The sequence below is a fragment of the Poecilia formosa genome, unplaced genomic scaffold (genome assembly GCF_000485575.1).
Source record: "Poecilia formosa unplaced genomic scaffold, Poecilia_formosa-5.1.2 Scaffold38, whole genome shotgun sequence".
Classification (NCBI taxonomy): domain Eukaryota; kingdom Metazoa; phylum Chordata; class Actinopteri; order Cyprinodontiformes; family Poeciliidae; genus Poecilia; species Poecilia formosa.
The window spans coordinates 1,225,486-1,240,171 of record NW_006799977.1 but is presented as its reverse complement, the minus strand read 5'-3'; the positions used below and the strand labels follow the sequence as shown (position 1 = coordinate 1,240,171).

At 36.6% G+C, this 14,686-nt stretch overlaps 1 protein-coding gene across 27 annotated transcripts in view; it reads left to right on the top strand.

The window, feature by feature from the left end:
* The window catches only part of dock7 (dedicator of cytokinesis 7), a 49,055-nt gene extending 37,005 nt beyond the window's left edge, over nt 1-12,050 (top strand). For 11 of the 27 annotated variants that reach the window (XM_016670841.1, XM_016670840.1, XM_016670836.1 and 8 more), the window contains 17 exons: nt 648-665; nt 2,277-2,373; nt 2,529-2,663; nt 2,768-2,920; nt 3,321-3,479; nt 3,637-3,737; nt 3,829-4,021; nt 4,102-4,245; nt 4,977-5,108; nt 5,863-5,877; nt 8,620-8,754; nt 8,868-8,957; nt 9,043-9,279; nt 9,690-9,833; nt 9,916-10,022; nt 10,094-10,261; nt 11,309-12,050. In XM_016670841.1, coding sequence (XP_016526327.1) covers nt 648-665; nt 2,277-2,373; nt 2,529-2,663; nt 2,768-2,920; nt 3,321-3,479; nt 3,637-3,737; nt 3,829-4,021; nt 4,102-4,245; nt 4,977-5,108; nt 5,863-5,877; nt 8,620-8,754; nt 8,868-8,957; nt 9,043-9,279; nt 9,690-9,833; nt 9,916-10,022; nt 10,094-10,261; nt 11,309-11,351 — 2,071 coding nt within the window. In that variant the 3' untranslated portion in view covers nt 11,352-12,050. Of the gene's footprint in view, nt 1-647; nt 666-2,276; nt 2,374-2,528; nt 2,664-2,767; nt 2,921-3,320; nt 3,480-3,636; nt 3,738-3,828; nt 4,022-4,101; nt 4,246-4,976; nt 5,109-5,862; nt 5,878-8,619; nt 8,755-8,867; nt 8,958-9,042; nt 9,280-9,689; nt 9,834-9,915; nt 10,023-10,093; nt 10,262-10,356; nt 10,377-11,308 lie in introns of all 27 variants that reach the window. The other 16 variants (XM_007550855.2, XM_016670844.1, XM_016670834.1 and 13 more) reach the window with 7 other exon arrangements.
* The last annotated feature ends 2,636 nt before the right edge of the window (nt 12,051-14,686 follow it).

Genomic DNA, 14,686 nt, shown 5'->3' with positions numbered 1-14,686 from the left:
AGAAAAATGTCTTTACTAATCTGGTTCCCTATGGCATAAGTATGAAATGACACAGTGGTCAATGGGATGCTACAACCCTATCCATATCTAGGGTCAAAGCAATAATTACATTATTTCTTAAATCAGGCATGTCTGTTATGAATAGTAAGAAGTATAATAATACAGGAGGCATTTTTATTTTTATTTTTTATTTTTTTAATCTAAATCAACCGCAGCAATTTTTCAGTGTGAGCTTGTGCTTTATCTGGGGTACCTCAAAATTTTATCAGGAAATATAAATTTCTGCACATTATTAAAATTGGAGAAATTCAATATGCAATGTTTCAGTTACAGACCTCCATCATTTTGACTGATTGAAGCATTGCATATTAAATATTACATTTTATATTCTGACAAGTTTTTATCAAGACAACTCTGATTACATGTTTTGCAGCCATTGGTGTTTTTCTGATTATTTGTTCACAGATTTTAAAAAAATTATATGAAAATATATCTAATATAGAAACTTACTTTTTTTTAATCCAGCAAGCAAAAAATCTCCCTTTATTGGTCTTCATTTCATTTCACATCTTTTTTAAAGTCTACCTCCAGCTTTGTTTTTGTGTTAATTTCCATGTGTTCTCTCATGTCGCTGTGTGTTTATGTAGGAGTCACAGATCAGTCAGGTATTGTATGGCCTACATCTGTCGTGTGCTGCTTTGAGTTGCCCTCTGCTTTAGAGCCTCATTTAAGGTGTTTTGTCATACATGTGGGAAGTGAGCCAGTTAAAGTGGAAAACGAAATGTTTGTTTCAGTTACAACATGATGTACTGGACTTTGGACCAGTCGGTAAATAATTTTCTGATTTATTTGTGTTTCTTATGACAAGCAGTAGCTGTTTATGCAGGGAAGTCATTGAGGTTTTCATTACTCATTTGCTCTCCATTTTAACATTTTAAGTCTCACATGGGCATGATGGCATAAACAAAGACCCCGCTGATCCTGGTTCTGACCCCCTGAACCCCTTGCCCCTCCACTCCCTTTGTCCCGGTAACATCGTATGCTTTTGGGTTGATAGTGGTTGCTGTGGGTGTGTTTGGCTTTTTAACCAGTATGCTACAAGTCCAGTATTATGTGTCTCTGGTACTGCTGCTAATTTGTTATGAACTCATGTAATTTTTGATGCAATAAAAGAGTGACATGACTAAAAGGCCAACATGTTTTATTTTGATATGCGGCAATGTAGATAATTTAGCATTTGAATATTTTCTGTTTAGACAAGTTTGGATCATACATAAATTTAGTCCCAACATGAACTACTCCTTGTACTTTCTCCACATTTATAGGTTGTAAATTTATGGTTCAGATAGCATATTTTGTCACTGCTCAGCATTTCTGTCCAACATATTTTCAGTAGTTTAATTCTCCCTTGTTTGCATTGCGTATAGGAGTGCAAGCTGTTCTAATTCACAAGTTTCTCTTCATTAGTGTTTAGAAAGTCAAATTAATCTGAAACATTACCTGAAAAGTTTTTGATTGCACCCACGTTCTATGCACTAAGATGTTGGTGTTAGTCTTAATAAGATCCTGATCTATGCTGTTTGGTTATACTTACCTGCCTGCAGCAGGTAGTGCAGTGTAGCTGTAGGCAAAGGCTACAGAACCAAACATCAGATATGTTTCCATACGGTTAGGACATAAGCCTTAAGTTTATATTTAGTTTAAAGCAAGGAAAGAGGCATTCATACACACATTGGTTTCTGTGAAAGTAAACCAGCTTATTAGAATAAATTAATTCAGTAATAAGTAATAATAATTCCAATAACCATTGGAGTAGTTTAAATTAATTGCAGAAATGCCTCAAATGGTACCATTACATAACTTTCAGTGCAACCCTCAATTTTCTATGTTGTATTTATTACTGACTGACATTTACAATAATACTTAAAAACCTTCCTTGGGTGTTCAGAAAGTGTTTTTTAGTATTCTCATAAAAAAATTGTGTGGAAAAAATTGAATAATTGCAAATACAATTAACTCCACTTTCATACATATAGTTTCGTTTGTTCTTTTTATTTAAAACTGGACTTTGATAACAATATGTATAGTAAGTGTACAGGTTTTCATTATGTACAATTCTATGTGTCTCAAAAATAATAGAACTTGACCATTAAAAAGTTGTTGGAACCCTTAAACAGTTTTTAATTGTGAAATGTGTTGACAGTGTTGACTTTATAAATTAAAGCCACAATATTACCATTACAATTTATTCCTTTCTGGGGTTTTTGTGATCGCAGGACGCGAGCGGAGTTGGAACATGAAGCACTTATAGATGGTAACCTAGCAACAGAGGCCAACTTAATTATTCTTGATACTTTGGAGATTGTTGTACAGGTAAGCAGGCAAACGCACAGCAACAGATGCCCCAAGTACTGCTTGTGTTTTTGTGCAGGACTTTACACAAATTGAAAGACTGAGAAAACACTTTCATATTTTTATACTGTATTTGTTTCATTTCTCAAATAATTTTGTCTTTGTTTATCTTGCAGACGGCATCAGTGACTGAGTCTAAGGAGAGCATTCTGGGTGGGGTGTTAAAGGTGCTGCTTCACAGCATGGCCTGCAACCAGAGCGCCCTGTACCTTCAGCACTGTTTTGCCACACAGAGAGCTCTGGTTTCCAAGGTTGGATTTTTAGACTTTTAAGAATACTTAAATGCTGACTTGTTTGTTTTTTTATTCAGTCTTTGTCCTTCATAAATCTTTTTTGCTGAACTCTGCTTGTTTAGTTTCCAGAGCTGCTGTTTGAGGAGGAAACAGAGCAGTGTGCGGATCTGTGTTTGCGACTCTTGAGAAGCTGCAGCAGTAGCATCAGCACCATCAGGTCCCACGCCAGCGCTTCCCTCTACCTCCTCATGAGGCAAAACTTTGAGATTGGTAACGTAAGTAAAACTGCAAACTGTAAGGCTGCCAACACTAACACTTAGCTGGATCTCAGCATTTGTTCTCTAATGTTTGAAGTTTAAATCTGTTGCGATGCAGGTTATATAACCGTACAATTAGTATGCAAAAGCAATCTATTTTCATTAACATCAACCAATTTGCTGCAGAGCTTAAAATGCCCCACATTTCACTCAGACGTGGGTGAATGACTGTTGTGATTTAATTAAAAGCATCATTTCAAGAACTCAAAATAAATTAAACCCTAGATGGCTTTAAAAATGATTCATGTGAATTAAAAGTCAAATTTCTCTGCATGGTATGCAAGTTATTTTCAATCCATGTTTTAAAGTTGTTACCAATTCTTGTTTCTCGCCTTTTTTATTTGTCTTTAATTTCTAGAACTTTGCCAGAGTGAAAATGCAGGTGACCATGTCTCTGTCCTCGCTGGTCGGAACGTCCCAGAATTTTAATGAAGAGTTTCTCCGTCGCTCGTTGAAAACAATTCTCACCTACGCAGAGGAAGACCTGGAACTCAGAGAGACCACCTTTCCAGATCAGGTACTCATTTAACAAATCTTTATCAGATATTTATTAAATTTGATAATTTTGACTTAATCTTTTTCATTTTAACACCAAACTTTCTTTTCATTTTACTAGAGTAAATTAAATGTAGCCTAAATTCTTTCCTGTATTTTGTCTTATTTTGTCCTCCCAGGTCCAGGATCTCGTGTTTAATCTGCACATGATCCTATCTGACACAGTGAAGATGAAGGAACATCAAGAAGATCCTGAGATGTTGGTAGATCTCATGTACAGGTAACGAACACAGGAGTAACCAAGAATCTAAGTTTATCCCTCTTTGGTTTTTCTCTCTCTGTCCTAACTTTTTTTTTGTTCTAACCTCTAGGATTGCTAAGGGATACCAGACATCCCCAGACCTGCGCCTGACGTGGCTGCAGAACATGGCAGGAAAACACTCGGAAAGGAGCAATCATGCCGAGGCGGCGCAGTGTTTGGTGCACAGCGCTGCCCTCGTAGCAGAATACCTGAGCATGCTGGAGGACCGCAAGTACCTTCCTGTAGGCTGCGTCACCTTTCAGGTAAGGACGGGTCTGGTGGAAATGAGATCAAGTTTGCTACCCTATATTTTGGTTTTTATGCCCAATTGTATGATTTTCAGAACATCTCTTCAAATGTGCTGGAGGAGTCGGCTGTCTCTGACGATGTCGTGTCACCAGATGAAGAGGGTATCTGCTCTGGGAAATATTTTACTGAAATCGGTCTTGTGGGCCTCCTGGAGCAGGCCGCGGCCTCCTTCTCCATGGTGAGATGACTTCCTTTTTGTCCAAAACAAATGTCTAGTCCAGTTTTTCATCAAGTCGTTACTCAGTTATGACATTGAACAGGAAATTGACAGCATTGGTTAATATTTATAACAATCCCAAAACTGCGTTGTGAGGTATGTTCGAGTTACTTTTCAGCAAAAACAATTCCAATTCATTTTCAGTTTTGTAGAAGCTAATTTAGTTTAGATTAAATTAAAATCAGTCTAATTTCATACACCTACATTGTAGGACTCACATACAGTTATATACAGTTGAGTTCAATAGAATTATGATGAAATACAGTCAAATGATAATCTAATTCGACAATCACAGTAACAAAACAACCATTCCAAACCCAACTAATTTGGTTATTGTACAATTATTGTGAAATAATAATTGAGATGTGAATTTACCACATTTATGATTCAGTTTCACTGGCTACACACTGGCCTTGATACTGCAGGTTCTGTAGAATCAGGAAATTAAAAACAAAGTCATTGACATCTAACAGTCTGGAAAGAGTTCTAATGCTTTTTCTAAGATTTTGAGACTCTAAGAATTTAAGTGTGATAAAACAGCAAAAACAGTAGTAGTCTGTAAGGTGAAGACAATAGAAACAAGTTTATCATGAATCCAGTCATGCTAATTTCTCCTAATCTAAGGACTAATGCTGAAGTTTTGGTTGTTTCAGTGAATAATTCTACTTTATTGAAGTTTCCTTTCTCTCCAGGCCGGGATGTATGAGGCAGTGAATGAAGTATACAAGGTGCTAATCCCAATCCATGAAGCCAACAGAGACGCAAAGAAGCTAGCCACCATCCATGGTAAACTGCAGGAAGCCTTTAGCAAAATTGTCCATCAGGTAAATATACAACAAAGGAAGAAGGTTTTGCATTGCTTACAGTTTAAAGTTGTCAAATTAAATATTAATTTAGCTATTAATTAAGGAAATTAGGCCATTTGGATTTGATAATCAACAGTTACTTTGCTGCACATGTAGATTTTGTGAGAACTCATTTTTAATCATCTCCAGGTTGCATTTTTGTTAAAGTCTGCACACAGAATGAAAAAGTCCAAACTCGGCCTTCACCTTCTTATGAATGTTCATCACTCCCATCAACTGTCACATTAATAAAACTGTGTAGAAGCTCAAAACCAGTATTTCACTGAACAGAGGTTGTTTTATTCATCCAGTACCATGTTGGAGCCCAGCAGTGAAACAGGCTTTCACACAGACACAATGTTGCACGATGTTATTGTTTATAATTTTATCTTCTGTATGTTTTTTTTATTATTATTATTTGATATGTCGGGCTCCTGGCATGCTTTATTTAATTTGTTTTTCAATAAATAATGGATGCATGAGATGCCAGATTCCAATGTCAGCATTGGTTTAGTCACTTGGTGTGTAGTTTTAGTGGTGACCCAAAAATGATTCTTCTTGAATTATATTTGCTTAATTTGGTTCTAGATAAGATGGAATTTTCTCCAATCTGGAATAATTATGAAGGAGAAATTCTCTTGGTTGTATCATCCTGTGCATGTGTGGACCACGCTGTGTGTGGGGGTTGTGAATGTCTTGTCCTCACATGTCCTATATTCTCTTTGTTACACAGAGTACTGGCTGGGAGGTAGGTGGTTAAATAGTTCCTGCTTGGCCCTGCTCATGTTTATCTTTATTTTAAATATTTTCATTTACTCTCCATCTTTTTATTTGCCAGCTGCGAGCGCTCTGTTGCTCTTTGCTTTACTTTCATTCATTCAGCCCATTAACAGCTGCAGACATTCCCAACCGTCTGCCCTGCTGGGGATGTTGCTGTATTTATTCACCAGAGTCCTCACCTGTCTTCATGTCTTTTCCCTCATTTTGTGCCGGAGGAATTTTTTTTTTTTTTTTTTTTTCTCTCCAAATGTGACAGTGCTGAAGGGCTGTGCATGACAGCCACGAGATGACACTAATGACTAAAAAGTCGACATGAATGCGTCACCAGCACAATCCGCTCCTAATCCGCCCTCGTCTTCTGTCTGTCTGCTGGTGTCAGTCAGCGCTCCCTCATCGACTGACACCGCCTGCTGCCACACTTCATCTCACCCTCATCTTCATTCACAGGGCTCGATTTCAGTACTCTGTTTAAACACGAAGGGTCTCGGATCTTTCTTGCCTCACTCAATTTTATAAGCCTTTTCAAATGAAGGTGTTGCAAACTTTGGGTGGAAGCTGTAGTCAGATTATTTAAGCTGCCATTTTTTTTTTCTCCAGAGAGGGTTCAACTAACTGTATTTTTTGAGTTACTTGATTTTTCCTATTGATTTAAAGTTACTATTATGATGGACTTTTTCTTTTAATTATACAAACTAAATCGACCCCTGACTTTTAATTACTATTATTTTCCATCCACCCTTCATTGTGTTAACTTTATTAACGTCTGGGTGAGTTTTCATGGTTTGTTGCATGAGTTGGCTCAGATTCTGGTTGTTTTTTTGTTTTTTTTTCTTTCTTGTTTTGGAATTGCACGAAGGGTGCATGGTGGTGTTTAAGGGTTAAGGTTCTTTATTTCTGACTTTTTTCCCTTTTTCTTTCATCTTGCATGGTTTGGAATCATTTTCTTCAAATCACTGAAGATATTTTTGATCTTGTGTTTGTGTTGTTTTTGTTGATTCTGGGGGGAAACCCCATCCTGATTAAAATTTGTTCTGTTTTCTCCTTTTTTGATTTGCCTGGTTGCTGACCCTCCCCTCCCACTTTACTTAATTGTGTCTTGTGGTAAGTGCATTAGTTTAAGGGTATTGACAGCATTTGGTTGCAATATTGTTAAATGCTTTGAAAATCTACCAAGCCATCACATTGTAATATCCTATAAAGGAAATGTTAGACTTTGACATACACACCTGTTAAAACAACACGCCAGTTCTCCTTTGGTCTTCTTTTCCTTGTGAAGCTTCTTGATTCTTGATTCTTTTTGTTGTTTCTCAGGGTATAATTATTTCAATTTTATCTACAAATAAAACATGCAAGGCTTTGATTCGGCAAGCCCTCCTGCTGCTTCGATTCATGACTTGAATTCAACAGTTTACATTATGTGGATAGAAACGTCTGTTGTCTGTTTTCCCTTCTTTTTTTGTTGCTTTGTTTGTAGCTGAACTGTGTTAAATGTAAAACAGTTGAAAGTTACCATTTCTGGAGGCTTTTGGGTTTCTCATACATGGTTTCTGATTTCCAATTCCTTATTTTATTTTATTTTATTTTATTACCTCTGATTCTTACATTAGCCAGTTCTTAATTCTCTAGGACTTCCTGTATTCATATTTAGTCATTTTTAAAATGTACTTACATCACCAAAACCTGGCAATTTAACAATTCTAACACCTTGTGCGCACGCAAGTGTTTGCTCTGAAATGACTTTAAAACCAGTAAAAAAAATGTCCTAATTCTACAGTATCGAATTTGACAATAGACAGTCTGTGGTTTCCCTAGAAAATGCAGATTGTTTCCCAAAGTGTTAGCTTTTGAAAATGGTATCAACATTTTCAAATCAAGAATGTTCCATATCAAAAGAATAAAACAGTGGAAGACTTGAACTATGTTCTTCCTATTATCTGCTGAAAGCCTTGCTCTCTCTTTCTTTGTCTCAGGCTAAATGAACCACTTAATTTTCTCACTGTTATAGAAAATACACTTTCCTTTTGAATAGCTTGTTACATCTGTTTTTGCTCTGAATTAATTACACTGAAATTGACAATAGGTAACCTTGTAGGTAACCTTGTCTTTACTCAGTAGAAACCTCCGCTCTGTGAGCTGTTATCGTTCTTTTTTCAATCTCCATCTGACAAGTAGCAGTTCTAAACGGAGGTAATCGCTTCCGAGCCCATTTCTTGGTGCATCTCTTGTTAACTTGCAAAATCTCTAGGTAATCCATTACATGCTGCAATCTAAATACCACAACATGCGGTGTGTAGGTCATGTTACTTGAACTGTAGGTCATTTTTATTTCAATATTTCACTTTTTTATTTTGGACCATATCGAGATCAAAAATGTTTTGAAAGGGCCGGCTATGGCAGAATGCATTGATAAAACTGCCCATTAACAAACTGTAAAGATATTAATACATTGCTGCATCTGCATTTGATGAGTACTTCTTGAAATTAAATATTATTGAACATCTTTGCACATTGACCTTAACTCTTCCCAGAGGTTGCCTTCTGGAAAAGACCTCCCGTTTCCGTTGTACCTAAAGTGAAAGGCTTTGAACACTTTTACAAGCCTCGGTCGGTCTTGGTTCCGCCGTTGTGGAGAACTGTGATTTTTATCTAAAGTTTTAATTTATTTAGACTGGAAGACATTCCTCTGACAGGTGTTTTTATCTGCTCACAGGACGGGAAGAGGATGTTTGGTACATACTTCAGGGTGGGATTTTATGGTTCAAAGTTTGGCGACTTGGATGAGCAGGAGTTTGTGTATAAAGAGCCGGCCATCACGAAGCTGGCCGAAATCTCCCACAGGCTCGAGGTAAACAGCATCGCTCTTCAACAACTCCTGAACTTTTGAACTGAAAAAGAATAACCGGTCTAAAATGTTTACACCTAGCAGAAGTGTAAAGGCCCCGCCCTCTTTTCTCTTAGAGCTTCTATGGGGAGCGCTTCGGGGAGGAGCAGGTAGAAGTCATTAAGGACTCCAACCCTGTAGATAAGTGCAAACTTGACCCCAATAAGGTTGGTGCTCCAAAGCCTCATCACCACGTCAAATTCATCCGCAGCAAACCCGCCTGGTCATTTGATGACATTTTACTGTGCGCAGGCCTTCATCCAGATCACGTATGTGGAGCCGTACTTCGACACTTACGAGATGAAAGACCGCATAACCTACTTCGACAAGAACTACAACCTGAGGCGCTTTGTGTACTGCACTCCTTTCACCTTGGACGGCCGAGCCCACGGGGACCTGCACGAGCAGTTCAAACGCAAGACCATCCTTACCACGTCACACGCCTTTCCTTACATCAAGACGAGGATCAACATCATTCACAAGGAAGAGGTAGGCCACGAAGGAACAAGAGGTTAAACTGGAAAAGACTTGGAGAAGCCAGATGTCTGCTGAGAACTGAAGAAAGGTTCACAAATATGTAAACAAGTATTTTTAGAAGGAGTTATTGTGAAATGTTAAAAATGGTAAAAGGAAAATTATGTTTAATACTTAATGCATAAATTTAACTGATTAAGGTTTATTCCCAAAAGGTACTTTTAGTCTGACAAACTAGGCTCATTGGAACATGTATTGTAATTTTGTTTTAGATATGACTGTAGTCTGTGACCCATCACAAACAACAACTGTCATTCTGTTGTGGAAATTCTTTACAGAAATAGGAGGTTACAGATTAGAAAATGCTGTTTAGCATATTGTATTATTACAGTTAGTAAAATCTCTGGACATTTTTCTGTTTCCAGATTATTTCCACACCCATAGAGGTGGCGATAGAGGATATGCAGAAGAAGACTCAGGAGTTGGCCTTTGCCACCCACCAGGACCCTGCTGACGCCAAAATGCTGCAGATGGTCCTGCAGGGATCTGTGGGCACAACGGTAAATCAGGTCAGACATCAGCGAAACACACTGCACTTCTTTTTATTTTATTTTATTTCTGTTGATGCTCATATAGAAAACCCATTTTTAGGGTCCGTTGGAAGTGGCTCAGGTGTTCCTGTCAGAAATCCCAAGTGACCCAAAACTGTATCGACATCACAACAAGCTCCGTCTGTGCTTTAAGGACTTCACAAAGAGGTACTTTATGCTTCCAAACTCTGTTTGTTAGGACATTTCAGTTTTACATTGGAAAGTTTGTCCTGCCAAAGGTGCGAAGACGCCCTCCGGAAGAACAAGAGCCTGATCGGACCGGACCAGAAAGAGTACCAGAGGGAGCTGGAGCGGAACTACCACAGACTGAAGGAGGCGCTGCAGCCCCTCATCAACAGGAAGATCCCGCAGCTTTACAAACCCGTCCTGCAGGTCAACTCGCACAGGTGAGAGAAGACATGTTGCCCATCTGCGCTCACTTCTTTGTTTTGGTGGTGTTTTTTTTTTTAAACAGTGTTTTGTTTTTGTAATAATCACGCAGCAAACGGACAGCTTGATAAGGTAGCTCTGAAACCACACTTTGTGTTTTTGTGTCGTCATTTAGAGATTTTAAAGAGTTTTCTCAAGTAAAAAGAAAACAGTTTGCAGCTCTGCAGCCACCTTTAAAAACAAAGAAGTTAACATGGAAGTAGTGATGCTGCACACAAACACCCAAATATGAATGATTCTTTTATTATGCATTTGGTTTAAAAAAAATCACAATTGCTAACACTTCTGCCATTTGAATAAAAAGATTTTGATATTTCAACAGCAGATACATGAAGTGCCTTGCCAAAGTATTCGCACCGTTTGAACTGTTTTACACATTGTCATGTTTCATTCTCATACTTTAATATATTTGATTGAGATTTGATATTATAGGCCAACACAAAGTAATGAAAAACTGTGAAATTGAAAGAAAATGATATATGGTTTTCAACTGAATCTGAAAAGTGTGGTGTACATCTGTGTTCACCCTCCTGCACTCTGATACGCTAAATAAAATTCTCTCCAAGCTGCCTAATTAGTATAGAGTCCACCTGTGTGTTTATAAATCCTGCTGTTCTATGAAAATCAAAAAATACTAATTATAAGTTTTCACAGAACACTGTTCCTAGTCAAAGTCCTAAATTTTAATGCAACTGAGAATCTGTGGCAAGAGCTCTCAGAAGCAGCAAGAAAACCATGTGTTTCTTTTCATGCACTTCACAGTTGTATATTTAGTGCTGATCTATCACATAAAATCCAAATAAAATACATTTAAGTGTGTGATTTTAAATTAAAAGGTGAAAATGTTCAAGGGTTGTAAATACTTTTGCAAGTCACAAAATGCTGCCCAACCTCTCAAATCAAGCTTTAAAGTAAATCATCCAGCTCATGTCCATCAGTACGTAAAAGGAGTCCAGGAAAAAGCTGGAAATTTTCTAAATTCTTTTTTTCTTTCCATTTTGCAGAGATTCCTTCAGCAGACTGAGTCTTCGCAAACTTGACATTTGAAGATGGAGAGATTGCACTCAGTCACCGACACAAAGACTACATAAATTTGCAGTATTAATTTATTTTGAAGTGTAAATAGGAGTGTTTGTTACAAGCAACGGAGCTCGGTACGTCATTCCAGTGTCTTAATTTGTTTCTAGACAAACGGTCGCACAGTCTGAAAAGTGAACAAGGAGATCTTGAGGATCAGGAGTTGCTGTTTGTTGCTATGGGGATGTTTTTTTTTTTCCCCTCAGCTACCTTAAGAAACCCACACATTTAAACACTTGATACCAACAGAACCTTCAAGCTGTAAACCAGTGAATATGAAGAGTGCTCTGAGCCCCGGTTAAGTGCCAAACCCCCTGCTCCCCTTTTTACAACCAACGTTTTTACAAGCGTCCACAGAAAAAGGTACCACTTTAAAAGTCAAGGTGTTTATTTAATTATGTACGATGTGTCAAAAAAATAATGTATTCAATTTCATTTGTGCACTTTTTTATTATAGCGTAGCAATGCATTTATGACTTGAAAGTTTATGTATTGGAGGGAGGCGAGGAAGAAAAAAAAAAGAAAAAGTTGTACCAGTATTTATCATGATCCTTTATTATTTTATGTTGAAGCAACATTTTAAAATTAGGTACTTAAAACATCCTTGTATAATTTTATGTAGTTTTGTTTTACTTTAAATATTTTACTAAATAAATATTTTAATGTTCAGATGGTGTGTGATTTTTTTTTCTTGTAACAAACAAACAAACCTATGTAAATAATTTGGAATAGCATTGAAAATGTAATTTAATTAAAAAACTGAGACATATATACTCAGTGACACATGTCAATCACTTATTTCTGTTCATTTTTATCATGGCTTGCAATAAAAATAGAAACAGATAAAGCTTTACAAAACTAATAGTACTTGGTCTGGCTGACGACTAAAACATTCATTTTAAAGAGACTTTTGACATTTGGTTCAGTAGCAACCAGTTTTTCTTTCAGCTTAACTTTGTTAATGTGTTTGGTTGAAGCACTCTGAACAAACAGTTCTTCAGCAGTTTTTATTATGCAGGATGTTTGACAATTGTCAAGTCAGCAGTCTTCACCATGGTTTTGTAGACATTTGCTATAAAAATCTATTTTTATTGACGTATAATATTCAAATTTGAGAAACTAAATCAAACCATAAATTAAGCCCATTAATTTTTTATGTACTGGTAAAAAATGTTTCCCAGACATGCACCTGTATATTGCTCGGTATGTATTACTTATGCAAAATTCCAGTTAAGCTGCTTTATGCAAAAGAAAATGACAAAGCAAAACTGGAGGTAAAAACTTTATTGCTCGTCTGCTTTCAACCGAAGGGTCATTACAGCTGGTATGGGCTACAGCTTCACACTCATCAAGGTTGCTTTTATCTTCTGAAGAAAATCTTAAAGCAAAATACAGAGTATACTTCACAATATGAAGTTTTGTCTCACATGGATAAAAATGAATGTAGCCAATTAACTAAAGCAGTGGTTCCCAAACTTTTTCTCCTGGGCCCCCCCTGTGGATTACCAAAATGGAGAGGCTACCTGGTTGAACGATGTGTGAGAGTGGTGGAGGGAGTGGGGGGTGATCGACTTATTTTGGGGGCAAAATGAATTGAAGTAGCTGAACATAGACAACTGTTAGTTTGGGAACCTCTGAACTGAAGGATGTCAAAAGGTTGCTGGACTGTTTGACAATTATGATACAATTCTCATCCTTTTTCCCAGGGCAGATGGAAACGCATTTGAATTTGGTAAAAATATTGTAGTTAAAATATAACTGAACATGTGGGACACCTAGAGCTGTTAAGGGGAAAACAATAAAAAAAGAAAGCAACTTGTGCAATGGGAGTAGCCTCAAATTTTTCCATGTCATGACCAAGGTGCAGTGAGGTAGGCTGAGTGGACCCAAAGCTTACATTTTTTTTTATCATATAAGCAACTGATTTCTGGGTAACACTTTATTTGAAGGGGGTTGAATAAGACTGACATGACACTGTCATGAACATGAATAAGTCTTCATGAATATTTATGACTGTTGTCATAAAGCGTCATTCGGTAAATTATGACACTTTTAATACAAAGTTGACATTAAAATGTCTTTGTTATGACAACTTGACATTAACCAGGAAATCATCACTGTTTAAACTTTACCTTTGATGACATAAAGTTACCTAATTTTTAAAGTGCAATCAGTAATACTTTTATCAAAAAAATTATCAGTACTGATTTCTTGGTTAATGTCAAGTTGTCATAACAAAGACATTTTAATAATGTCAACTTTGTATTAAAAGTGTCATAATTTACCGAATGACGCTTTATGACAACAGTCATAAATATTCAAGAAGGCTTATTGATGTTCATGATATGTGTTATGTTATGTTTATGACAGTGTCATGTCAGTCTTATTCAACCCCCTTCAAATAAAGTGTTACCGATTTCTCTTCCCCAGCGTTGCAGAAAAATATGTCCACCCTGTGAGTTCTTGCAACTTCTTTTCCCGTCTACGGTTTGTAAAAAATTGTGATTAGATTTTTTTGAAGAAATCCAGGAAAAAAAAAAAAGATTTTTGTCCGTGGTTACTGTTGAGTGATACAGCAGGACCCATTTGGACTTTCCAGGAGTTCTCAAAGTATCAAATAGCCTCTCCAGAAATAATTTCAATAATTTTCTCTCAGACGGAAGTGAATGTGTGATCAATTAAACATAACATTGCACGAAAAGAAAAAAAAAAAAAACTGGATAATGGGCAGCTTTAACCATTTACTTTCCCTAAATATACTACTAATCTCTGTAATAAGGATAAAGGATTTTCAATCAAGAGTTTCACTTTTAAATTCTGGACATTAATGAAACTTTGACTATATAAAATGTGATATAAAAACCAGGTTTTCTAAACAGACTGCACACGGTTATTTTTGTATTTCTAATAGAAATATATTGTAAATATGCTTCGATATATCAAAAAAATTTACTTACTGAAGGCCCAAGCACAGTAAGAAAAAAAAACAGCATACAAATGGGAGATTTGAGAAAAAAAAAATAAAATTAGGGGACAGCTTGAGAAAACAATGCATTAAAAAAAGTATTTTGCAAATTCTGTCGCATGGAGAGAAAAAAAAGTCTTCGATTTAAATAAAAGCTGAGCTGAAAAGTACTCTTGCCACTAATAACCCTTACAGACAGAAACAACAAAAGGCATGACAAGTATGAAAGCCAGTGTCAAAAATACACCACTACAAACAACTAAGTCTGTACAAAGAAGGCTTAAACATCCCTGACAAGTCCAAAAAAACAAACAAAAAAAAACAAAACAAAAAAAAAACG